The sequence below is a fragment of the Coregonus lavaretus genome (assembly GCF_964263955.1).
Source record: "Coregonus lavaretus genome assembly, chromosome: 13".
NCBI lineage: Eukaryota > Metazoa > Chordata > Actinopteri > Salmoniformes > Salmonidae > Coregonus > Coregonus lavaretus.
The window spans coordinates 27,968,803-27,994,774 of record NC_140000.1 but is presented as its reverse complement, the minus strand read 5'-3'; the positions used below and the strand labels follow the sequence as shown (position 1 = coordinate 27,994,774).

Sequence of the window (25,972 nt, the reverse complement as noted above, 5' to 3'; positions counted from 1 at the left end):
CATGAAGTCCCTTTGTTTTTATTCATCAGGGCCAAGGGTTAAAGACCGAAAACATATTTCTGGCTCTTTAGATTCCTAGTAAGACATACTTGAACAATGACAAATTATCAAAGAATCTCCACTGCAGTTGGATGTGTGGAAGATGTATCTATAAAGCTCATGCTTCCCTTCTCAACAACACCAGTCTGTTCTAACTTAACACTAATATGCTTTTATTCACAATGTCGTGCACCCAAAGGGAACATTGCATTTCTTCAGGATTACTGCAATGTGTGTGCCGATGGTCACAGACCTAAGGGGGTCCACACTCCTCATCAAAGAGTGCCCAAGAAAGTGCCTGCATGAAGATTAACTCAAAAAGTTGTGACAATGCTCCAGCTGTTACCTATCTAGAGCCAGCTATTGTTGCTGGGCCACCCCCATGGGATTTGGGCCCTGAGACCTCCCTGGCACTTCACACAGCGACTCCATAACAACAGGCACTGTCGGGAGCTAATAGGTTCTGGTTTGTGTCTGTCTGTGTGTGTGTGTGTGTGTGATGGGGTTCGGGGCAGCAGTTAGAAACCCTTGTCTCTCATCAGAGCAGTTGAGAGCCCAGGTCTGCTTGTAGGTGGAACAGCACCTCCAGGGATAAAGAAATGGGCTTATTTGGAGTGCCTGCCTTTCTGTGGCCGGCCATTAATGCATTGCCATCAGATAGCAGCTGTGTAAAGGGGCCCTGTTGCTGTTGCTGAGCAGATAAAGGGGGTGCAATGTACTGTAAGAGGGAAGTGTGTGTATGTGTGTGTGTGTGTGTGTGCGTGCGAGCTTGCACGTGTTCGTGTGTGCATGCCTGTGTGTGTGTTTAAACACTAAACAGAGGTTGGTCTCTCTAGGGTTTTTCATGGTTCAGATGCAGGCATGGCTTGACCCCTCACTGACCCGTCTACCTCGTTAAATCCGGCAGGCACAGACGACACGTTTGCGCTTCCATACCGTTTACAAGATTCCACGGGTCAAAGGGTGCAGGGGGTTTACGACAAGAACAACAGCAGACGCAAGTTGCCCCACGTCGCGAACGGAAAGTGAGGCAGAGGTAGACATGACTGCCAAAGGCATCAGGCTTTTTACAGTAGTTGGATAGGTAATGGTAGAATAACAGACAACCCATGTTTGTCTTAGAATACCCAGATAAGATGACAAAAAAGTCATAGAGGACTGAATTAGCTCTGTTAATTCCTGTATTACCGTTCGCTATAAGGCTAACTCCTATTGCCTCTTCCACCCTGTGAACAGGAATGCGATCTAAGAATAGGGTTGATATTGCAACACCTCCAGTACACCTATCAGCAGGCCAGCCAGGCAGCTCTCCGTCCACCAACGAGGAGATAATAGACTGATAGATCAAAGTGACGTTGCCAAATCTGCACCGCTACTATGCCACCCAGCCCTGCTATCCCAGGAGCGTGAGTGACAGGCCCCAACTCTGACCGACAGGCCCCTTTATCCTGCTCCATGTCCGTCAGAGCCTCGTAAATCTAACGAACACACACGCACTCTCTCTCACACACACAAACACCCGCACCACACCACACACACACCTCCTCCTCCTTTCACCCTCCATTCTCTGAGAATTAATTCAGCACCTTGGCATTGACCACTGCCCCTTCCATTACTCATTACTTGCCTGCTGACATCCGCCTAAAAATAGTGCCCCTAACCCTTTAGGCAGCACTATGGGAACTGGGTCTTGACTTAGTGGATCAAGAGGGGCACACACTAAAGCTTGACTACGACTATAACATTTCTATTGAATGTTTTATGACTGTCTTTTAGATATGATTGGGATTTGAATGTGTGAATCTCTCTCTCTATATGACACACGCTGTCTTTCTCTGGTTTCGCTGGTAGGCTACACCATTGACAGAGCAATGGAGGCTGGCGGGAGGAGCTATAGGAGGACGGGCTCATTGAAATGGCCGGAATGGAATAAATGGAACGGTATCAAACGCATTAAAACCACGTTTTACTCCGTTCCATCAATCCCATTCCAACCATTACAATGAGCCCGTCTTCCTATAGCTCCTCCCACCAGCCTCCACTGACTGAGAGCGAGGTCTGAGAGAGTGAACATGTGTGGGGAAATGTGATCTGTGGTTTGACACCTCTGTGTTGCAGGGCTGCCCTCTGCTGGGCCGGATGAATACAGCTGTTCAATAGACTGTATAGTGACTATTCTAATCTAAGCAACTGCGTCAGTCGGCTAGATGTTATCCCAGTGAGATAAGATTTATACGGTTAGATCATGTGCTCATAAAAAAACGAGCCATCTAGTTGATACTCTATAGGGACACGTAACATTCCATCAATATTCACTGATCCAACTACACAGGGGAGGTTAAGTCAAAAAGAAAACCATTAGGTCGTTGTTTCAAGACAAGAATCAGGCCATACCCGAGAAACCAAACTAAATGTGAGTCAAAGATAGAGAAGAGATTCTCAAAACTTTACAGAGGCATTACAGTGACTTCTCAACACACCAGTAGTGTAGGGGAGGCACCTCTGTGTTTGAGGTAATAAGTCAAACATACTTATCCCTAGCCAAGTCCATTAGGGTCTAGCAATAAGTCATAGACATTACTCAGTCTCACCACAGTGCATTAGCAGTTATAAGTCATATTAGTCAAATGAGAGTCACACGTGATGATCGGTACTGCATGCATTTGCTTTGGGGAGCGGAGGGACATAAATCGTGCTGGTATTAGAGTCCAGCTGCTTTGCAAGAAAAACGAATGGCAAACAGCAAATGGCGAGTGTTCATCAACATTGTCAGCCCCCCTCTCACCACCAGAATGTGGGAGCAGTGGGGGGCTGATGGGGTAAGGGCATGGGAGGCATGGACACCCACTGGGTTTTGGGAAAAGACAGCTGAGCTAAGTCACTGTACCCCCCTAAAAGATAGTCTCTATCTCTCTCAAAACCATCTCCAGATCTGGTTTTCTGGTGGTTGTGTGGCATTGTATTTTGTTGCTCAGGCTCAGTTTGTCAACAGCGTGTCTAAATAAGTTGGTGTTAGATTAATTTGTATTTAAGAATAATAAGGTGGGCGGAGCAAAGTGCCTCAAGGGGTATAAAACAGTATGTATGGGTTTTTGGCGCCAGAGCTCTCCATGAATAAAAATACAGATCATTCTTGCTGGTTGTGGACCTTGAATCATTTATGATTAAAACCAGGGCCTTACAACCCCTGGTAATGATTCAAGCTTAGGTTGAATTAGAGATAGACATTCTCGTGACAGTTGGCCCTGGACTTTGAGGGCCAGCTTAAAAGGGGGAAATATTTCCTAACTGTTATACTTGGTGAAACATCATGCTCTTTGTTCGATTTCCGTCTGTCTGTTTCTGATAAATTACGGACATTGAGAGAATCAATGAGCACATTCAACCTAAAAATAATTCCAAATCTCATCCATCTGGATTGTGGCGAGACAATAGACAAAGACAGACATAAACAAACCATGGAAAACTAAACCACAGACAACAATTTTCTCTTTAATAAGACTCTGATACTCCCACTGTCCCTTCAACACACAACAACATATATTTATAGCATATACACACACCAGCATTTCATTTTCAAACACATTAGAATCTGTGGAATCTCAATGGAGGTGGCAACATATCATGCTTCTTGCTCAGGTTTAGAAAAAAACAAAACTGTATATTGATTTTTTAAATGGTGGGATGGGATGCCCTTGTGTACATTCTGTTTCAACACTGATTAAACTGAACGGATCACTGATTTGACCCAAGGCTTACCAATCCTGAATCTGGAATACCCATGTGTTTTTTGTTCAACTGATGCCTTGTTAATTTTTATATCCAGTTCAGAGTACAATCAATCATAATTGAGGAGCGGAACAGTTCAAACAGAAAACCTGTCGACACAGCACTCCTTGGAGACAGCTGACGCTGTGCTCCAACAACGTAATTTTTACATTGTCAAAATGTTGTCAAACGTCTTCTTCAGTATTTTGGAGACATTCTATTTGCAGCGAAGCGCCATTTACAGAACATTTACAAGTATGTTTACAGAGACCATATCATTATGTTTTCAATACATATTAGTTACTGGGAAAACCTTGAAAGGGGGCTTCCTTTCATAAATTCATACACAATTTATTCCACAGACCCCTCCCTCCTTTAGTCCAATGCTCAATATTTCATTTACATTATTCACATAAAAATGTACCCAGTCCTTACATTTCTCTTCAACTTAAATAAACTAAACATTAGAAACAAAAAAGCCAACTCACTTCTCTTTCAACTCACTTCTCTTTTCATAATAATAACAACAATTACTCATTAGTGTCAAATGTGTATTTTTCCCCCTCAGGGCTGCTGAAATCTACCATGGATGATACTGTTATGGTAGAATTGATGCCGTGATATCTTCTACCATCTACAAATGGTAACACTGATGCACCCTGTCGGGTGGTGATGACGTCATATCCTGTTTTGTATTTTGCTTGTGTCTTTTTTTGCGTAATGCAGAGTTGTTGCTTCTTCTTCTTCTTCTTCATCGGCCCTTTTCCCAGGGAAAGTTTATGTTTTTTGGGGCCTAGAAAGCAATTTGTGATTGGTTTGGCACAGGTCATAGGGGATGTGCCCCTTCGGGAAGAGGGGGGCTCTCTACCCATACGAGCGGAGGCTGGGTTTGGGAAGGTGGGGGGGGGGGGCTAAGAATCGCCTTTGTGAGTGGCACACACCTCACAGGACCTCTGGAGAGATAATAGACGGAGAGGACAAGATGAGGGTCAGTTTCAACACAGTGATACACCACACAACAACAAGGGAAAACACCAGAGATCCAAAATGGTGTCCATTTTGAGCCGTTCTGAATGCGCCATCTGAATGGTGAGCCAAAATGGTCGCCAATTTGAGCATTTGTAAATGTGTAAGGAAGACCCACCCTCACTGACCCTGCTAATGACAAGGCTTATAAACCCTTGACCTGGCAATAATACTACATTTTAAAAGGTCCTGAGCGCAGGGAATGAACCCATAAGGCTTTATAGGGAAATGAAGAGGCTAATCAAACCAAGTAGCAGATGCTCCAGGCAGAATCCTGACTCCTTTTAATGAATGACGGACCATCAACGACCATTTAGTCGCCCATAATGTGAGTGAGCTAGCGCTACGAGTGTGATCAACACAGTGTGATTGATGCTAACAGTAGCAATAGATTGACGGAGGCACCTGTCAGGCAGCTAAACGGTCCACCACACTAGCTCATGAGTATCGCCATTTGAATTAGCTCCGGTGGTATGTTTAGAAATAAACATGTCCCCGAATCCCAATCTATGGAATTACATCGTAACATTCAATCAGTGTCGATACATTAAACCCCCCAGTCACAAACCCCCAGCCCCCCGGCCATAAACCCCTCCAAGTCATCATGGTAAAAGAGTGCAGGGTATGCAAACAGGGCAGATTAGAAATGTGATGTTAACTTGTGAAAGACTGAGACTGTGACTTGAAGTGTGAGTGGCAGAGTGAATTCACTCTGATTAAAGTGGTTAATTTTGACGGAGCTCGTGTGGCTGCAGCTCTGCAGCTGGGTGACCCTCTTCTGTTTGCTTTGGATATAATTTATGACCTGCTGGCAGGCAGGCAGGCAGGTGGGGACTAAGCCCTAGGTGGAGGGTGGAGGGGCGAAGGGCAGTAATGCTGACCACGCCGTGGGGAGGGGGGTGATGGTGAGGGGGGTACATAACTGGGCCGGGGTCCTGTTTCCATCCCTGGCAGCTAGCTAGCTCCCCAACACTCAGGGAATTCGACACTGGGCGTTGAGCCTAGCGACCGGAGCTCCGGGAGCGAAAGCAGTCAGTATTAAGATACCCCACCGCCCCTCCGTGTCCCTTTAGGCCCTCTGGGGGCTGGAGGATTCCCCATGTCACCCTTTACCCTAGGGACACTCACGTATGCACAAGTGACGACTTGCATCTGAGACGGCACTAAACCGACCGGCTCAGTTGGATGGCTCTTCGTTGCCAAGGCCAACACTACGAACCCATGGCGCCGCTTTATGGCATGTTGTGAACCCTGGCCCTAATGTGAAAAGTCAACCAGAGTAGAACGCGAGACCATTAACTACTGCTGTAATTGAACCCCAGCTTAATCTACAGTTAAGAACACTGTAAAAAAAAACCTCTTTGTGGGTTAAGGACACTGAGATAAGATTCCTTGCTTGAATCCCTAGAAATATTGGCACAACTGATATAATATTATTAGGTTATGTTGTCATTTGGGGGCGGTTTCCAAGACACAGATGATTCAAAGACACAGATTAAGCCTAGTCTTAGACTGAAAAGCATGTTTAAAATTGAGATTTTCAATGGAGATTCTCTATTCAAATGCATTTTAGTCCAAGACTAAGCATAATCTGTGTCCGGGAAACCGGCCCTTTGAGTTCCCTCTCTCTCTCTCTCTCTCTGTCTATGTACCTGCGACATGCTGAGGCTTCATGGGGCCCACTTTTTTCAGGAAGGGCTCCTCACTTTCAAAGGCCAGGATTGGCTCAGTGGGCATGTCACTCTCTGATTTCTCCCGCCCCACATTGGTGCTGTTGCCGTGATTGGCTAGCTGGATGATCTCCTCAAAGTGTGCGGTGTCCCCCTTGCTAGACAGGCCATTCTCGTGTCTGGCAGGCTGAACACCGTTGACCACATGGACCGTGGAGCTGTGGGAGGGAGATGGTTATGGTGAGATGGAGAGTGAAACATGGTTAAACACAAAAGGGCTACGGTCCCAAGTGGTTCAGTTGCAGATTTTCCCCTCGGGCCTGTTCAGTAGGATGTAACATTATACTGTAGATATAACGTAGATAGAAATGTCTACAAATGTGTAGAACAGAAATGATTGTCAGATAGATTGAAATATAATAAATAGAGCTGACACGATTCTATCTGCAACATTCAAAACGTTTCACATCACTGAATACAACCCTGGTCTCCCCTCAGAGGCTAACTGAAGTCCTCAAACCTTATATTACACTATCTCTCACAAACAAAAAACATGTTTAAATAGCTAAATAAACAATATCTCTACTTTTCTACTGTAGGCCTATGTCTTGAGGCTCTCTCTGTTTTCTCTTGTGGGGTCGAAACTACACAAATCAGCATAAGTCTTGATTAGAATGCATCCAACACTGCTGGTTTCTGGTTTGCTTGTTTTCTAATAACAATAGTGCATGGCTTGCTATTTCTAACAGATGATATTTCGGACAAGAGGAAATGGTTCTTGAACCTTACCTGTCTCTCACATCACTATGGGCGTTCTCTGTATTCTTGTTGACCTCTGGGCTTGGCTGGTAGTCAGCAGAGGCTGCGGAAAACAAATCAAATCCACTGTAAAACACACACACATACAAATGTGCAAACACACACACACACACTCAGACAGACACACTCAGACACACACACACACACACTCAGACACACACACACACACACACACACACACACACTCAGACACACACACACACACACACTCAGACACACACACACACACTCACTCACACTCAGACACACACACTCAGACACACACACTCAGACACACACACTCACACACTCACACTCACACTCACACACTCACACACTCACACTCACACACTCACACTCACACACTCACACTCACACTCACACACTCACACTCACACTCACACACTCACACTCACACTCACACACTCACACTCACACACTCACACTCTCACACTCACACACTCACACTCACACACTCACACACTCACACTCACACACTCACACTCATACACTCACACACTCACACTCAGACACACACACAGAGTTCGCAGGGCCACCCTGAAGCAAGCACAGGCAGAACTCAATATGCAGGATGGATCCAACCAGTGTTGGATTCATGATTACATCCTGGGGCTTTCAGTGTTTAGCACTCCCTATACTCAGACCTACTGTGGCTGTGGCTCTGTGTGTGTGTGTGTGTGTGTGTGTGTGTGTGTGTGTGTGTGTGTGTGTGTGTGTGTGTGTGTGTGTGTGTGTGTGTGTGTGTGTGTGTGTATGTGTGTCAGTGCGTCCGTATTTGAGCATGTGTGTGTGTGCGCGCACGTGTGTGTGTTTGTTTGAGTATGTCCAAAGGCCTGATTGGAGGGGAGCAACGCCTCCCAACTTGCCTGGACTCCCAACCACATCAGTGCCTCCAATAATGGTTTCCACCACGGCGGAATCCTGGCCACATGTACTCAAATCCCCTATCCCCATTTCCTACTCATCTGCAAATGTTGTGTGTGTGTGTGTGTGTGTGTGTGTGTGTGTACGTGTGCGCGTGTCTCTGGCCAAATGGGGATGGGGTTGTTCTAGTAGTGTACTCCTGAGTGGCGCAGTGGTCTAAGGCACTGCATCGCAGTGCTAACTGTGCCAATAGAGATCCTGGTTCGAATCCAGGCTCTGTCGTAGCCGGCCGCGACCGGGAGACTCATGGGCGGCGCACAATTGGCCCAGCGTCGTCCAGGGTAGGGGAGGGAATGGCCGGCAGGGATGTAGCTGTTGATAGAGCATGGCGTTTGCAACGCCAGGGTTGTGGGTTCGTTTCCCACGGGGGGCCAGTATAAAAAAATTAAGAAAAATGTATTCACTAACTGTAAGTCGCTCTGGATAAGAGCGTCTGCTAAATGACTAAAATGTAAATGTAGTAGGAGTAATATTTGTGTGTCTTTGTCATGTGAACACTGTATTTATTGTGTCTTATGTACATCTGGCTGCACAGTGAATGTCCCTGCGGCCTCGATAAAGGTTGAATAAAACAGAATTTAATTGATGGGCTAAATGTCGTGACTGGTCCATTTACAGTCACTAAGCCAACCCAGCAATGCAATGCATTGCCATAAGAGATTCCCAGAAGCTGAAAAGCCGTTGGGCTGTGATTTTCAGAATATTATTAAATACTCTTCATATGAAAAGGGAACACAACCCAGATGGCGATGGAATACAGACAAACATGTTAAATATCAGGAGGGAGGACAGGGACTGTTCATGGACCCCTTTTATCCTCTTATCCATTTTATTCGTAACTACAGCACTTTATTAGCAGCACTACATATTTAATTCTAATTAGATAATTTTGCTGCATATTTACATTGACTGTTTTTGACTGTGTATGTTTCTATGTATGTTTATATTGTTTGAGAGCTCTTACGAAACGTGTATTTTAGTAGCTACAAATGGCTTAGATAAACTTGACAAAGTACTGAAGCTAAACAGAGGGGGAAAAAGTAGAAGTACAGTCCCTGTCCTTCTAAATCAACAAGATTCATATTATATAGGAAGTGGAAGGGAATAGATCAGTGAGCTACTTCCTTTACTCCTATATCAGGCCTAAACGTAAGCAACACACAGTCGGCTAAATCCTACATTGAGTAATGGGTATGTAACTTGGAATTTGGCCTAAATCATACATTGAAGTCATTGGGGATTTGCATTTTTTTTGGGGGGGGGGGGGGGGGGGGGTGAACAGATTTCAAAGTTAACATTAAGACTGATACAGCCATCCAATCAAAGAAGCCAAATTATCAGACTGGGCACACACTAGTTGAATCAACGTTGAACCAACGTGGAATAGACATTGAAATGACGTCTGTGCCCAGTGGGATTTAATTAGTTTATTAAACCAGTCAGTATCTAGAGCTGAACTTCTCCATTAATGTGGCAGTGAAACATAGGCTGGAAAAGGACCTGGGACACAGCACACTGATGTTTGAATCCGTTCCCCCTGGATATCATTGATGAATTAATCTAAATTAATAATTTTCCTTTCAGGATTAACTGAGATTAATTGTTTGACTCCGAGTCCAAACATCAATATCCTGAACACAAGAGCGATATAATGAACAAAGATGGACGCCGTTTACGCTGCTTTTCATTTTCTGCTTACCTTTGCTGCTCTCGGCCTCTTTGCCATTGACTTGGGAGGGAGGTGGGGATTTGGTGTCTTTCTATAGAGAGATAGATTATCACGTGTTACATGTATTTTTAAATTGAGTGAAGTGCATTGCCATTGTGCCTTCGCAACAAACGTACCTTTTCCCCTCCGTCTGTCTTGCGTGTCCTCTTCATGATCTGCTCGAGACGCTAAGGAAGAGAGCACAAAGACGACAATGGTCAGAGAGAGGGAAAACACTGAGAATGTTAATAAGATGGCGGATGCAGATTATGTGCTCAGTCCCCATGGGTTGAATCACAGAGTAATACAGTAACTGTGCAGTAACTTAATCTCAATGGACTCCTTGTTGGCACCGAACAGCTAAAACAACACCCAACTCCTACCTGGTCCAAGATAGCCATGATGCTGCATCTGGCATCTGTAAAACATACAGATGCAGGGCAGCTTTGATGTTGAGTTCTGATACATGCTATTGTTAGGTGATCCGTGTGTGTGTGTGTGTCACAGGAGTGTCACAGGAGGTTGGTGGCACCTTAATTGTGGAGGACGGGCTTGTGGTAATGGCTGAAGCAGAATTGGTGGAATGGATTCAAATACATTAAACACATGGTTTCCATGTGTTTGATTCCATTCCATGTGTTCCGTTCCATAACTTATTATAAGCCGTCCTCCCCTAAGCAGCCTCCACTGAAGTGTGTGTGTGTCGGTGTGCGTCCTTGTGTTCATGTGGATGTGCACTCCATGCATTCATGTGTGTGTGAACGAGCGTTCGTCTTTGCGTTTCTGTGTGTGTGTGCGTGATCCACAGAATACACTCAGTCAGGTATGTAAGAGCAGCTGTGGAGCAGTGTTTAGAGGCGTGTGACTAAGCACGGGTTTGGGTAGAGGACATGCTGTTCTTGTGCAGTAATACCACTAGAGCCTGGCTCAACACACAATGTGGAGCTGCTTTGGCCAGCTGAGCTGCATGGGCTGGCAGCCTCAGATAAGAGGGAAAAAAGAGGGAGATAAAAGAGAGAGAGAGAGAGAGAGAGAGAGAGAGAGAGAGAGAGAGAGAGAGAGACGGGGGAGAGAGGGAAAGAAAGCGAGGGTGAGAGGGAGAGAGAGAAAAACAGACAGAAAGAGAGAGGGGTAGAGAAATAGAGAGAAAATAAAGAGAGAATGGGAGAGAGTGGGATGAAGGTGGAGGCCAAGAGACAGACAGAAAGAAAAAGAGAGGGTGTGAAAGAAAGAGCAAGAGTGAGAGAGAGAGCAGACTTAGCAAGCTGCAGCATGGTATCACTGTGGGTGGTACACAAGGTGCGGTCAGAACACATAACCCTGGACTGCACACTGAACTGGCCCAGTTAGGACTCACTCTCCACCATTACTGTTTATATATAGCCTGAGATCTTATACCTAGTATATAGTCTTCCCGCTCACACACAGAGACTGTAAGCCCTATTCAATCAAAATAAGTAACCAGGCTAAGCCAAAAACCTCATTCTTATGGCGGCAAGAATGTGAGAGTTGATATTATATTCAACAAATCCATGTCTAAAGAGAGAAACAAAAATAAACTTAATTATAAGCTAAACAAAACAAAACTTAATTATAAGCTAAATCAAGCATGCTGCCAAGAAGAATGATGTTGCTACAAGAACAATGTTATTTTTGACTGATCCCACAATAATAACAGTTTTGATTGAATAAGGCCCTGTGTGTGCTTACTGTAAATGTATACTAAACATTCCACTTTATACCTTTGGAATATGTACAGGCAGTACAGAAGAAATACAGTAGTCCGGGTGCCAGTCTGTTTGGCATGACAATTCCAATAGAGTACAAACAGTCTGTTTGTGCTGTCTTGCCAACTCCTTTGGCATGAAAATGGCTGAAATTAGATAGGAGTTGGCTATACAGAACACACAGATATGGGTACCAGGGTAGAGAGGACACTGGTGGGGTATATTAACGTAGAGTAGAATGAATGAATGGATCTTTTCTTACCTTCTTCCTCTCCAGTCTCTCCTGCTCCTCCTTCTGGAAGTGTTTCTCTCTGTCCAGACGCTGTTTCTCGGCCTCCTCCTTGGCCTTAGCCTCAGCCTCCTCTCTCTGGAAAGCATACAGATTACAATGTGGTATGCTCTTCCCTTACAGAAAAAAAATAACAATAATTTCACGTGTGTTTTTGGAACACTTCACATGTGGTCACATGTTTTCACATGTGTAGTTTCATGTTGTCACATGTTATCACATTAACTTCACAGAAGATGATGACATGAAAACGCGTTTTTGGAACACTTCACATGGGATCACGTGAAATTCATGTGGAATCCGTAAGGGTTACCATAGAGATACATTATATTACTGACCAAGACGGCCGCCCTTTTAGCCACATTGCTGGGATGCCAATGTCCATTCTAGTGTTCTATTTAATTGTATGGATTTTACAAGGCTAATAACATGCTACTACCACCAATAGTGTTGTTATATATGTGTTATCTGAGGGAGATAGTGACTATATAAAACTACAGGAAATACTATCTTTTTGTAGTAGTAGAAGTGAACATTTTCAACATTGTGAGAATTTTGTCATGGTATTGAACCTGTCATTGAACACAATAACCTTTCTAGGCTACTGTATTTTTTAAATACATCATTATTAATTACTGCCTCTACGAATGACACTTCACTGACGGCGCACTAGAGGGTATCATAGGGTTGCCAGCCAGAGAAAACAACCACTTAGACAGGGACAAAATCCACACAAACCCAGGGGCAGCTCCTATCTCCTATCACACAGTCTGTTGACACTGCAAACAAACACTTCTGTGAATCACAGTGTTTTCCGGCTCACTGACTGACATATGTTCCTGCTAGTCGGGATCACTGACCTCGACTGCTCCCGAGCAACGGCGGTAGAACCATGGTAAACACAGGAAGTCGACGGTGAGTCAATAAGACTCAGGCCTTTTGTGCTGCGCTCCGAAAAGTGAAAGGGGCCATTCAATGTGCCATTAATGTCAATGTCTGCAGCCATTGGGAAAATATTGACCAATGCTAACGACAAATCACATAGGTTGAAAGTGATTTGAACAAATATACAAAACAAGTTTAGTTATGAGATATGCCGTACCAAATGAGGTCAGGTAGATGACAAACTTGGCTAATGTAGTGATATGGGACAGAGAGGGTGTTCAATACAGATAAGGTTACAGAAGGCTCTCTGTCACAAAGCAGGTGGACAATAAGAAAAGCGGACGGACAGACGAACCCACACAGCCCTGTGTTCGTAGACTAGCGCCCTCTGTCCGCTGGCAGTTGGCGGTGCTTGTTTACCTGTTTCTGTAGGCGCTCATTCTCCTCCTGCTCTGCCCTGGCTCTCTCCTGCGCCTCCTTCTCCTCATCCACACGCTGGGCCTCGTCTCTCAGGCGCTGCTCCTCGGCCATGAGGCGCGCCTCCTCCTCCCGCAGCTTGCTCTCCTCCGCCTCCCGCAGCTTACGCTCCTCTCGCAGGACCCTGAGCATAGGACGACAAGCATTCAGCAATCCTACCTATAATGTATCGACAGGGGCTCTCTATCCAACCAGTATACCAATCAAAACATAGGCTTATTTACAAATGTAAACATCTAGATTTAGAATACATCAGTGTACTCTATCTTAAAGAGTGCATCTTTTGTCTTTGTACTACATTGGCAATTGCTGTGTCAGGAAAATTAAAAGTGAAACACAATCAGGAAATGAAACTATTTTAAAAGGAAATTGTTGCCTGCTGGTGAAATGGAGAGGAACAGAGAGCAACAGGAGACCATTGCCCAGCCTGACAGCTGTCATGATATAAATACCCAGTGGTCACATAGTAACTGTGGTCAACATGGCACAATAGGCTGACACGGGCTCGTCCACGGGAAATCATTTTTAGCTCATAAACCTGAGCGGAGGGGGGCAACTTAAGCCGTTACACAAATGTCAACAGCTCCACACCTCTGGGGGTAACACGAGCACCACACATACTGTATCATAGACAGTACTGAGTGGTCTAATTCAGCCATGCATATGATACCGTGGAGAACTGTACTGTACTCCATATGTTGACGCTTTACACTTGAAATTATTCAAATTGTGATGTGCTGCCATGGTTACTTCCACTTTGTCTCTTTGAAGCTGGTAAGAGATCGATTGTCTTTACAGTAGATAGGATAATGGATATAAGGTGGTTGCAAAATTCCAGAAACTCTGGAATCCTCCAACAAGGATTTCTGGAAAACCTGGAAATATTGGGGAAATTTCAGGCATTTTGCAACCCGACTGGATGCTGCTCTGGCTCTCTCCAGTGTGGGTTTATGTACTGTAAATGAGGATAATATGATTCTCACTTCTCTCTCTCCTCCTGCTCGCGTTTCTCCTGCTCCTCCCTCTCCCTCTGCTCGCGGGCTTGCCTCCTCTTCTCGGCCAGGATCCGGGCGGCCTCCTCTGGTTTGTTGGTGCCCGCCATAGGCTTGGCTGACGGGGAGGCAGATGGGGCTGGGGATGATGCAGGGGCACTGGGGGTTGATTGGGCGGAAGGAGGGACCTCAGAGGGAGTGGCGGCGGCCGCTGTGATTGGTGTTCTCAGCGAAGGGGGCGTGGCCGGAGCGGAGGATACCACGATTGAAGGAACGGGGGAGCCTGGAGAGAGAATTGAGCAGGAAAAGAGGAGAGGAATGGGAAAATACAATAAGAAGAGTTATTGCATGTGGTGAGCCACTGTGGCTCTCTGAAGAGATACTTGGAGTGAACTCCATAAGTAAATAGTCCCACTAAACTATTTTCTAAAGACAAATCACTGTTCACACTATCTTCTTCTTTAAGCTGAAACATTGATAAAACATTTATCAAGCATTTTTCAGTAATTAGCACCCCCTCTGCTGTTCCTCACTGTGTGTGAAGGAGAGAAAGAAAGAGAAGCTGTGTAACTCACTTAGCAAGCTAGCTTTGTCGGCGTGCCTAATTAACTACGATGGTAATCATCCTCTGGCTGTGCCGGAGTTACGGTGCACTGACACGCACGCACGTACGCACGCATTCACTTAAGTCCAGTTTGAGTTTCAAGTTCATTCTTCTCAGCCATGGGAACGACTGAGCCAAACCACAAATAACTAAATAGGTAAAGTATGAGTCAGCCGTGGCAGGGCATAGACCTACAGAAAACAGACCCATTAAAATCCAACTTGTGTCAGGTGAAAATCTAAAGGTACAGAATTGTATGGGTATGTAGTGTTCTCATGGCTTTTGTGCCAAGTGCATAAAATATACCTTATTCTAAAGTTTCTAGGGTGAGTGAGTAAGTCCATATTGTTCAAACCATAACTTTAATTTGAAACAGTCTGTGGGCAGGAAGTCCACCAGTGATGGTTGATGTTTCCTTATAGCTTTGAGAAACTAGACTGAAGACAGGCCTTGCTTTCACAGAGCTTAATTTCATTATGTAAATATAACTGGCTTAAAATGTGATATAATACAGGAACTACACTGGGGCATTGCAAAAGCAGTGGGTTGTTGACCTGCTACACTGGAAGCTTAACTTATGGCCAACGCGAGCAGAGCGTGAACCACTTTATCAAGTGTTCCGGGCATGAGCTACTTAGAAATCTTGAAAATAGAACCAGATCGTAATTTTACACTGAGCAGCGCAAGCCTGTCGCGAACTGCACTGCTTACGCCCATGTTTCATTGAAAGTAAAAGGAGTGTCTCACACTCGGCAAAAGTTACACGTCTAGTGTTACAATTGAACTCATTCCAACAACGTAAACAATACACCCCAATTAAAGTGAATGCGGTTACACTGATCAACCCCTTTAAAATTGTCCTGCACTGTTGTGATCCCTGTAAGAGGAGTACACTGTACTAACACATAACCCTCCACCTGGGGGTACTAACTAGCTACTGCATACTCACTCTTGCCTTTGGGCTCCTCGGGCGTGGCTGACCTACGGCCGCGGGTCTCCCTGGCCCTCTCCAGGGGTACGGGGGAGGAGGTGCGCCCGTGGTCCACCCGGGCCGGGGTCCTAGTCCTCTTGGGTCGGGCCTTGGGTGTAGAGGGGCTAGCCCGGGCTGAAGAGGGAGGTTTGGGGGAAGCAGCAGGGCTGGGAGAGGAGGAGGAAGGTCTTGCTCTAGGAGTAGTGGCAGGTGAGGCAGCCCGCTGTCTGGATAAGGGACTAGGACTGGAGAGAGGGAGGGGGGGAGGGGGGGAGTGAGAGATATAATTATTATGAATAACATGAATACATTTATCTTACAAATCATTAGAAATTATTAGAAATTTGTAAATAATAATAAGTAAATAACAGTTAAGTAAAGTTTAGTCGAACATTTAGTCATATCCAGTCCTAGGGATGAAAAAAATAGTCCATCTCTATACACAATAAAGCAAGGAGAAAGTCTCACCACTAATTCCTCCATTGAAGTAATACTATTGAACTGTTTCAGTTACGTATGTGCCTCCCTAACCTCAAGTCTCAGACAGCAGTCAATAAACATTACCTCACCATGTCAGCAGGGTCCGACACAACATAACACGTGTAACATTGTGTGGTCTGTGACAGAGCATTATGGGATGGTTTCTCAGCAGTAGACAGTGTAATAGTCGCAGCTCGGAGGAGAAAGTTCCATTATATCAGAGTGGTGTGTGTACTTCTCTTCTTCCTTAAGGCCTCCGGCATTCTCAGCTCTCTCTCTCTCTCTCCCTAGACCCTTTTGTTAAGTCAAAGCACTCGTTTTTTTCTCTCTCTCTTCCCTCCATCTGTCAGTGACCCCAGCCATTTCCATCTCCCGCGGCCGGCTATGCTAAACGCACTGGATAAATATCCTTAGGCTCAGGGGCCTCATGCTTTTAAGTCTTAGCCTCCGTTCACATAAATACACAGACACGCTGGTTTTACCATCTGCACTCACAACCATGGTATCTTTGTCTCTTACTGTATCCCGAACCTTAGGAAACACTCTAAGCTCTAAGTTTCGGCATCATGTCTTTTACTCTATTCACACTATAATGTCGACCCAATCTATACTGTGCTGGCTTGTATATTTACTTTGCACATTGTCCTTTCCAGCAAATTTTCAACAACTATGGTGGATGTGTAACCAGGCCAATACAGTACAGCTGGGCTTGGTTCGGCTCACTAGTGTGTAAAGGGTGTTCAATGCTATACTGTGCCAAAGGCAGATACAGTAGATCCGTGTGAGACCAGGTTACCTGGGGTCCGGTCTGTGCTTCATACTGGGTAAGGACTGTCTCTTCTCCAGCACCTTCTCTCTGCTCAGAGCGCTCTTCTCCTTCTCATTCTCCCGTTCCTTGTCCTTCTTCTCTTTCTTTCTCTTCTCTATCTGCAGAGACACAACCCATCAGGATGAAATGATCAAAACAAAAATGATACGGTACATTCTAGCTTATTCAAAGTGCCAAATAGTATTGTATTGTATTTCAACTGTAAGGGCTGGTAGTAGTCTGGTTGAGCAGCGGCGCCCCAGATTTCGGACCACGCAGGCCTCCAGGCGACAGGGGTCGAGTCCTGTCTGTGACCTTCACTGTCTATGACCCTCTTCCATTTGTATCTCCCTCTCTATCCACTCACCTCTTTATCCTGTCAATGTCATTGAAAAACACAAGAAGAAAAAAAAGGGATTGGTTGACGTACCGGCGTGGAGTCGGTTCGGCGCTGGCGCTGGGTGATGTCGGGCGTGCTGGACGTCACCCTCCAGCGGTCGGAGCAGCGGTGGTGAGGCCGGTGGGCACACAGCGTCAGCGGGCTGGCCGAGGACAAACGGGGGCATAGGGGCGACTCTGGAGGGACGGGAAGGAGAGGCACATAGAGAGCAGAGAGATAGAGATAAATACGACACCCTAAAAACACAAGCAGAGCACAAGCAACAAAGGTATTCATTACAACACATCACTTCACACACCCTACATGAGTATTGCTCAAATCTCTCCTCGGTGCCCCTGAAACGTTTCAGAATTGTGTTGTAGACAGAATTATTGTAGTTCATAAGCTCATTCAAGGGCTTGATGATTAGTTGACAAGTTGAATCAGAAGTGCTAGCTCTGACTGGAACAACTTATCTAATACATGGAACTGCTGGGGGCCAAGAGGAGAGGATGGAGAAATGTTGTTCTAAATGACAAACGACCCCACTAATAGCAGGTCTCATCTATCCCAGTGTGAGTGTGATGTCTAATTAAGGTCTTTACCGTTGCTGAGCACGCTGGCGGCGCTGCGGCTACGAGCCAGGAAGGACAGGGTGGGCGTCATCAGTCGGTCCACAATGCTGCTCTCCCACGGACTCAGCTGGAGGCTACGGGCTGCGGGAGGGGACAAACATTAACAATATTATCACATATATTCAAAATCCTACGATGGCCCAAGGGGCAAACCAGCTACAGTTTGCCCCCTTAGGGCCACCGTGAATATCTCCACTTCTGTATGACTACGTCAGAGGACGTCAGCATTAATATGCACCTTACACCCACTAACTGTTTGATAACTACTGCAACCCCATTTTAATATTTATTACCCCATTTATTAATTATTATTAATAAATGACTAAAATGTAATGATCCAATCTCGCATACGCATTCACATCACAGCGTCACAGAAAGGCCGTTTGCTTCTCGTTTTATATGAAATAGCGACAACGAGCTAAGCTTTGCTCAGTTAGCTTTCCCACGTTATATACACTGCTCAAAAAAATAAAGGGAACACTAAAATAACACATCCTAGAGCTGAATGAATGAAATAATCGTATTAAATACTTTTTTCTTTACATAGTTGAATGTGCTGACAAAATCACATTATCAATGGAAATCAAATGTATCAACCCATGGAGGTCTGGATTTGGAGTCACCCTCAAAATTAAAGTGGAAAACCACACTACAGGCTGATCCAACTTTGATGTAATGTCCTTAAAACAAGTCAAAATGAGGCTCAGTAGTGTGTGTGGCCTCCACGTGCCTGTATGACCTCCCTACAACGCCTGGGCATGCTCCTGATGGGGTGGCGAATGGTCTCCTGAGGGATCTCCTCCCAGACCTGGACTAAAGCATCCGCCAACTCCTGGACAGTCTGTGGTGCAATGTGGCGTTGGTGGATGGAGCGAGACATGATGTCCCAGATGTGCTCAATTGGATTCAGGTCTGGGGAACGGGCGGTCCATAGCATCAATGCCTTCCTCTTGCAGGAACTGCTGACACACTCCAGCCACATGAGGTCTAGCATTGTCTTGCATTAGGAGGAACCCAGGGCCAACCGCACCAGCATATGGTCTCACAAGGGGTCTGAGGATCTCATCTCAGTACCTAATGGCAGTCAGGCTACCTCTGGCGAGCACATGGAGGGTGGGCGGCCCCCCCAAAGAAATGCCACCCCACACCATGACTGACCCACCGCCAAACCGGTCATGCTGGAGGATGTTGCAGGCAGCAGAACGTTCTCCACGGCATCTCCAGACTCTGTCACATCTGTCACATGTGCTCAGTGGGAACCTGCTTTCATCTGTGAAGAGCACAGGGCGCCAGTGGCGAATTTGCCAATCTTGGTGTTCTCTGGCAAATGCCAAATGTCCTGCACGGTGTTGGGCTGTAAGCACAAGCCCCACCTGTGGACGTCGGGCCCTCATACCACCCTCATGGAGTCTGTTTCTGACCGTTTGAGCAGACACATGCACATTTGTGACCTGCTGGAGGTCATTTTGCAGGGCTCTGGCAGTGCTCCTCCTGCTCCTCCTTGCACAAAGGCGGAGGTAGCAGTCCTGCTGCTGGGTTGTTGCCCTCCTACGGCCTCCTCCACGTCTCCTGATGTACTGGCCTGTCTCCTGGTAGCACCTCCATGCTCTGGATACTACGCTGACAGACACAGCAAACCTTCTTGCCACAGCTCGCATTGATGTGCCATCCTGGATGAGCTTCACTACCTGAGCCACTTGTGTGGGTTGTAGACTCCGTCTCATGCTACCACTAGAGTGAAAGCACCGCCAGCATTCAAAAGTGACCAAAACATCAGCCAGGAAGCATAGGAACTGAGAAGTGGTCTGTGGTCACCACCTGCAAAACCAGTCCTTTATTGGGGGGTGTCTTGCTAATTGCCAATAATTTCCACCTGTTGTCTATTCCATTTGCACAACAGCATGTGAAATGTATTGTCAATCAGTGTTGCTTCCTAAGTGGACAGTTTGATTTCACAGAAGTGTGATTGACTTGGAGTTACATTGTGTTGTTTAAGTGTTCCCTTTATTTTTTTGAGCAGTGTATTATAATGGCATATCAAATAACACAATATTTCACCCGCATAAACCCTTATGTCTCTAGTAAACATGCACACCAAATAAAGCCTCAAACCAACCCAGGCCTATGCCCCATTCTTATACTCTATGGGGAAATGGTGGATTCCTTATTAGACTGGGCAAACTTCCAGACACATAACATGAGAGGGAGGAAGAACAGAACCCGTATGTCTCATAACTTTACGATTGGAGCACCATAAAGTAGGCACTGCCAGAGTTAGCAACATCTTGTATTTAGAAAAACTCCTCTGGCTATGGAGGCAGCTGTTTAGAACATTGACATTGAAAACGAGGGAAGAGAGAGATGAAAGAAGTCCACTGCAGAGGTTTGCCCGGGGTCATTTTTGGTACACCAAATCACGTCCCACTTCCCTATTAAACCTGCCCTGAACGATAATAAGGTTATCCAGCAGAGAGAGAGAGAGAGAGAGAGAGAGAGAGAGAGAGAGAGAGAGAGAGAGAGAGAGAGAGAGAGAGAGAGAGAGAGAGAGAGAGAGAGAGAGAGAGAGAGAGAGAGAGAGAGAGAGAGAGAGAGAGAGAGAGAGAGAGAGAGAGAGAGAGAGAGAGAGAGAGAGAGAAATAAAAAAGAGAGGAGAGGAAAGCTTTTGATAGACAATAAGTGAGACAAAAGAACAGGGGATAGAGGAGAAAGAAGAGGAGTAGAGATAGACAGGAAGAGACGAGAGAGAGGAAGAAGAGAGACGAGAGAGAAAGATAGGGTAGGTAGAGAGGAGAGAGAAGGAGAGTGAAAGGGTTATGCTTTCAGCAGAGTCACCTTAATCTATTTTCAAGCATCACAGGTGTTCCTGTGGCGTTTTCAGAATCCATTATCCCTCAAAACGCTGGCTCATCCCTTAGTGGCTGACTTTTCTATTTCAAACACTAAAGTTCCTATGTGTTCACACCGGTACACTGTGACCTACTTAGACACGTACTTCTGAAAGAACTCTGTACCTGCAGAGGTGTTCTAGGTGCACTGAAGCACCTCTGACTTGTGTGAGGTCTGCTCAATATTCTTAGATTGCCGGCAGCTAGATTCAGCATTGTACAGTGTAGTTATTTTGGGTTAGCATAGGCCTGAAAACCCATTCATCATCATCACTATCATCACCATCACCAACACCATTCAAGATATCATCACCATCACCATTCAAGACATCATCATTATCATCAGAATCACCATTCAAGAGATTGACCAAGACTTTCCAGTGAGTGAAAAAACATCTACTGACACACCATCACCACCAAATGAATAACCCAAGAACACCAAAAACGTAGGACATAAAATATGAAGACAGCGTAAATGAACCCATATATTCACACCAAAGTATGAAGTATATAAATTCAGGGACTGAACAAAATGCAGAGGGAGGGAGAAAAACCATAACCCATGAACCACAGAAAAAAAAAAAACGAAGGTGGATTTGAATTTGGAAGGTGAAGATGATTCGGTAATCAACCATCGAACACAGGCAGGCGATTGGATTGGAGACAGCGGGGAGAGAAAAAAAACGGTAGAGAAAAAAAAAACACTAAAAATGTGAGGGAACGGATATGAAACGGGGGCGTTCCCGGAAAAGGGGGCCTGGCGTGTCTTACTTCTGTTGGGGGAGTTCCAGAGGGTGGCGGAGGACTTGGAGAGCCTCTTGTTTATAACCGAATCCACGTGTTTGGGCAGGTTGACCGCCGACACCGAGCATCTGCCTGCGAAGCCAAGAGAGTAGTCCACAGAGATGGTTGGGTCACACTGTTTCACAGGGGAGGGAGGGAGACCTCCAGGATGTGTCACGGTGATATCAATCCCACCCCCCAGACACACATACATACATACATACATACATACATACAGCAAACATCCAAATACCAAAATGGTGTATTTCTAGAGGGCAACTATTTCTGTTTCCATAAAGAAACAAAATAATAAAATCTCTGTATTGAACGTTTCATCTGACAGTGTTATTTGACATTCCTTTTGACATGGAGATGACGGGAAACAGAATAGAAATTCAAACTGTCAAAGTGTCATGTCAAAGTATATTTCAAGGAGCCTCCACCAACAATTGAATACAATCTGGAAATAATGCAACTAGGGGCTTTTTCTATGCACTGAAAAAATATATTCAAATAAATATTGTGTTGAGTCTAGTTGGTCATGCATCATTCAGTTAGATCTTGATATTCAAAATAGACACACTTGACTGTTTGTGAAAGAGTGCCACCAAAACAACCTTAAAAACGTCCTGCACTGAAAACTACTGACTATCAACGGACTGTGAACACATGTCTAACCTGCAATGATATGATTAGATTGTAAATGTAAAAGAGTATACGTCCCGTCTTTATCCCAACCAGAGCCTGTTGTACACAAAGTAGTAACAGTGTTTTTGTTACCACAACATTTTGCACTACACAAACTAATACCAATGTCAGTCAACACAACTGATTCAAATGTAACACAACTGACACACATGTAACACAACTGACACCTAGGAGTGAACTACTGCGACAACCCACTGATTAAACACCATTCCCCTCCAGACCCTCTAGTAGAGACTAATCAAATGAACATTGTGCCCTTTATTAAATGCCACCAGACATACAACAGTATAGTCTAATGTTAATGGGGGAACTGGATGTCTCTGTCTCTGTCCTCAATGTCCCTCCTCAGATATGAGTCTGTTGTTGTTACTGATGGATTCTCAGTAGTCCACTGTATCCTGTTTGTTTACGCTTGTTACCGTTCAGTATTTATTTTCCTTCTTTTTTTTCTTCTACTTTTCAGTCTTTGACAGTTGAGTGCACTGGGTCTGAAAGAGGAGCCTTGGGGGGCAGGTTGATTTGGCGGTCAACATTAGGCATTACTTATGGCTCATAAGGGACGTAGCAAGACAGCACAAACAGATCTGGGACCAGGCTATAAGTGATTCCATGACGTAAGATATTATACTGTATGAGACCCCCTGAGATTTAGACTTGCAAAGGGGGAGAACAGCAGAGAGAGAGAGAGAGAGAGAGAGAGAGAGAGAGAGAGAGAGAGACATCACTGCTTCATACACCTCTTACCAAGTACATTGCAGTTACCGACCATTTGATTTGAAGGGGCATTTGGCAACATTAATCAATGCTAGCTAAACATGAATTAACCACTATTCTGATGTGTGTTGATGATCGATATAGCCCCGCTTACTGCAGGCTATTATGTACCTGCATATAGAATCACATTGAAGAATCAATACTTTCTCCGTATCTACGGGCTAATGACCCTGAATTAAACAACCAGTCAAGCAGTAACCTACACTATGTGCCTGAGTTTGGTTGTGCGGATAAGGCCACTGCCTTCGGGACATACAGTATGTAACCCTGCTTGCGTGGGTTCGAATCCCGGTCAAACCCAGAACTCTTCCTCACACTACTTATATTCACTCTGTCTCCCCTTCATAACTTTCAATCAAATATTAAAAAATATAAAATCCTTTAATAAATTGTACACTGTAGAGGCACCAGAGACCCTACAAAAACAGGGTGAAAGAGAATAAGGGGATGACTTTTGAGTATGTCGCACAAACGCAGACCGGAAAACATTGGTCAGAATTGTTTGTGTCTCGCAGGGCATCACTACATATCTGACACCATCACAGCCCCACCCCCCACATATACACCTCAACCATGCCTGGACATCACATATTCACCTCAGCCTTGTCATTACCCAGCTATTTCCTCTCGGAATGAAGCCAATGTTCCCTCCCTCTGCAGGGAAATTAGACTACTGTAGTGTGGCACATCCCAGCAAGAGCAGATATAGACGTCAACCCACCTGTCGTGTGTGTGTATGCCTGCGCACACGTGTGTGATATCTCAGAGTGATTTAATTAGAGATAACTATGTATCTGTGTTGGGGTTGAGAGGAGCTGTTCAGCAGTGTAGGCTGATTGATGCCAGACTGAATCATGGAGAACCACCTCTGCTTAATAGGGTTGAAGGTGACTGGAATTAAAGTTTGACTGTCACTAATTGACTATATACTGTAAAGTGAGTGGCCTAATTTATGGTTTACTTAAGTGCAAAACAACCGTAAGACTGTGAAAATATGGCACGGTAGAATGTGAATGTCTGCACAGTAGTACCCTTCTCACACTACTGAAGCGAGCCAAAATGAGCTGTACTGCACTGGCCTGATAACGCATCCACCATAGTTGCTGGAACTGTGCTGGGAAGGACCATGTGAAAGAAATGATCCAAGCCAAAACAGTAATTCGGCTCGGCACGATAGTGTAAAATGTATATAGGTGAGGCAGTTGTCTTTGTAGGAAGGAGAGGCTTTGGCAGTGTCTGGGTCTGTGGATTCTGGTTCTGGGTTCCTCTTTCAGCGGTAGGTACTCACTTTCTCTCTGGCTGGATTTCTGGCTGAGGCCTCCGGCCCAGGACAATCTCTGCTGACGGATCTCAGCCCAGGTCTTCTTAGTGGACCGCTGGAGGGCAGCCTCATACCGCTCCTGCATACCAAACATGGAGAAATACTAGGTTAGTACTAGTTAATAATTCTCTAACCCATTCTCTTCTAGTTACCCACCCACCTTATTCTCTTTTTTTGTTAAGGCGAGTGGAATTCCACCCTCCTTTAGTATTTTTCTGACCCTCATTGAGACAGTGTGGAAATAGATGGAGGAGACCGGTTAGTAGAAGGGAAAGCAGAAAGGTGGACGTGGGGATTGAACCCACAATAATCAGGGCTCTAATATTGGCTTGCTGTGAGGAGTATTACCACCCGTTCTGGAGTGAAGTTTCCCCTAGGTACAGATCTAGGATCAGCTGCCCCTCCCCCAATACTAACCTTTGCCATTAGTGAGGAAAATGCAAAACTGACCTAAGACCAGCGTCTAGGGGTACTTCACCCTTCTCCCTCACAACCCACCTTGTTCTTCTCTAGTTTCTGTTTCTGCCTCTCCTCCAGGGCGGCGCGACGTTTCTCTGTCTTGATCCGCTGCTCCTCCAGCTTCCTGCGCCGCTCGTCCAGCTGGCTCCCCCTCAGCTGCCGGGCCTTTTCCTCTTTGTCCAGCCATTGGGACTTCTTCGCCGCTACAGGAGAACCACATCAGGAGGGTTAGAGTGGCAAGATAACAAAATTGGTTTCAAGAGAGAACTCTCTCGCTCTCCGAGGCCCTGTTCAAATGTTTCAAAATTGCATCATTCCTTTCTCCCTTCCTTGAGGTAATCACTGATTAGAAATGACTGGACAAGTGAAAGCCATGTGGGGGAGCCCTCTCTCTCTTCCTCTTTTTTGACTATCTTCTATTCTCTCTTTGAATACTCTCTCTCCCTGTTGCATTGTTAGATGTTGACCAACATTTTAACGTCGTTTTGCTATGGACAAAAAATGGAGTCCCTTGTGTTTTAATCTGTTCCAATAAAAAATTGTACTTCTTCCAAAAGTAAATCTGCGGTAAACAGTATTTTAAGTCTTTTTAAACGAAACACAAATGCCTCTTCACTCTGATGTTGACTGTGCTTTCAAATCTAAAATCCCTCTGAAGTGCGGGTGTGTGAAGCAGTGTTTCTTTTCAACAGGGAATTTCCACTTTCCCTCAGATATAACTTGAATTACTTCACTTTGCACAGAGCGACACAGAGGCAGCATTATGCAAGGTTCGGCAGATACCCCTGGACTGACACTTTACCACGTTAATCGCATCAAGCTCCCTACGCCGGTTTCAATAA

The 25,972-nt window shown here is 45.3% G+C and overlaps 1 protein-coding gene across 11 annotated transcripts in view; it reads right to left on the bottom strand.

Annotated features, from left to right (window-relative positions):
- Positions 1 to 3,511: 3,511 nt before the first annotated feature.
- LOC311140423 (uncharacterized protein) overlaps positions 3,512 to 25,972 on the bottom strand; it is a 61,812-nt gene continuing 39,351 nt past the window's right edge. For 2 of the 11 annotated variants that reach the window (XM_084175466.1, XM_084175470.1), the window contains 15 exons: positions 25,170 to 25,333; positions 24,639 to 24,750; positions 21,857 to 21,961; positions 18,171 to 18,281; positions 17,617 to 17,762; positions 17,175 to 17,305; positions 15,878 to 16,143; positions 14,316 to 14,607; positions 13,276 to 13,456; positions 11,944 to 12,048; positions 10,092 to 10,142; positions 9,946 to 10,006; positions 7,293 to 7,365; positions 6,486 to 6,721; positions 3,512 to 4,760 (listed from right to left, as the gene is read on the bottom strand). In XM_084175466.1, the coding sequence (XP_084031592.1) occupies positions 4,750 to 4,760; positions 6,486 to 6,721; positions 7,293 to 7,365; positions 9,946 to 10,006; positions 10,092 to 10,142; positions 11,944 to 12,048; positions 13,276 to 13,456; positions 14,316 to 14,607; positions 15,878 to 16,143; positions 17,175 to 17,305; positions 17,617 to 17,762; positions 18,171 to 18,281; positions 21,857 to 21,961; positions 24,639 to 24,750; positions 25,170 to 25,333 (2,045 nt within the window). In that variant the 3' untranslated portion in view covers positions 3,512 to 4,749. The remainder of the gene's footprint in view (positions 4,761 to 6,485; positions 6,722 to 7,292; positions 7,366 to 9,945; positions 10,007 to 10,091; positions 10,143 to 11,943; positions 12,049 to 13,275; positions 13,457 to 14,315; positions 14,608 to 15,877; positions 16,144 to 17,174; positions 17,306 to 17,616; positions 17,763 to 18,170; positions 18,282 to 21,856; positions 21,962 to 24,638; positions 24,751 to 25,169; positions 25,334 to 25,972) is intronic. The other 9 variants (XM_084175472.1, XM_084175473.1, XM_084175469.1 and 6 more) reach the window with 6 other exon arrangements.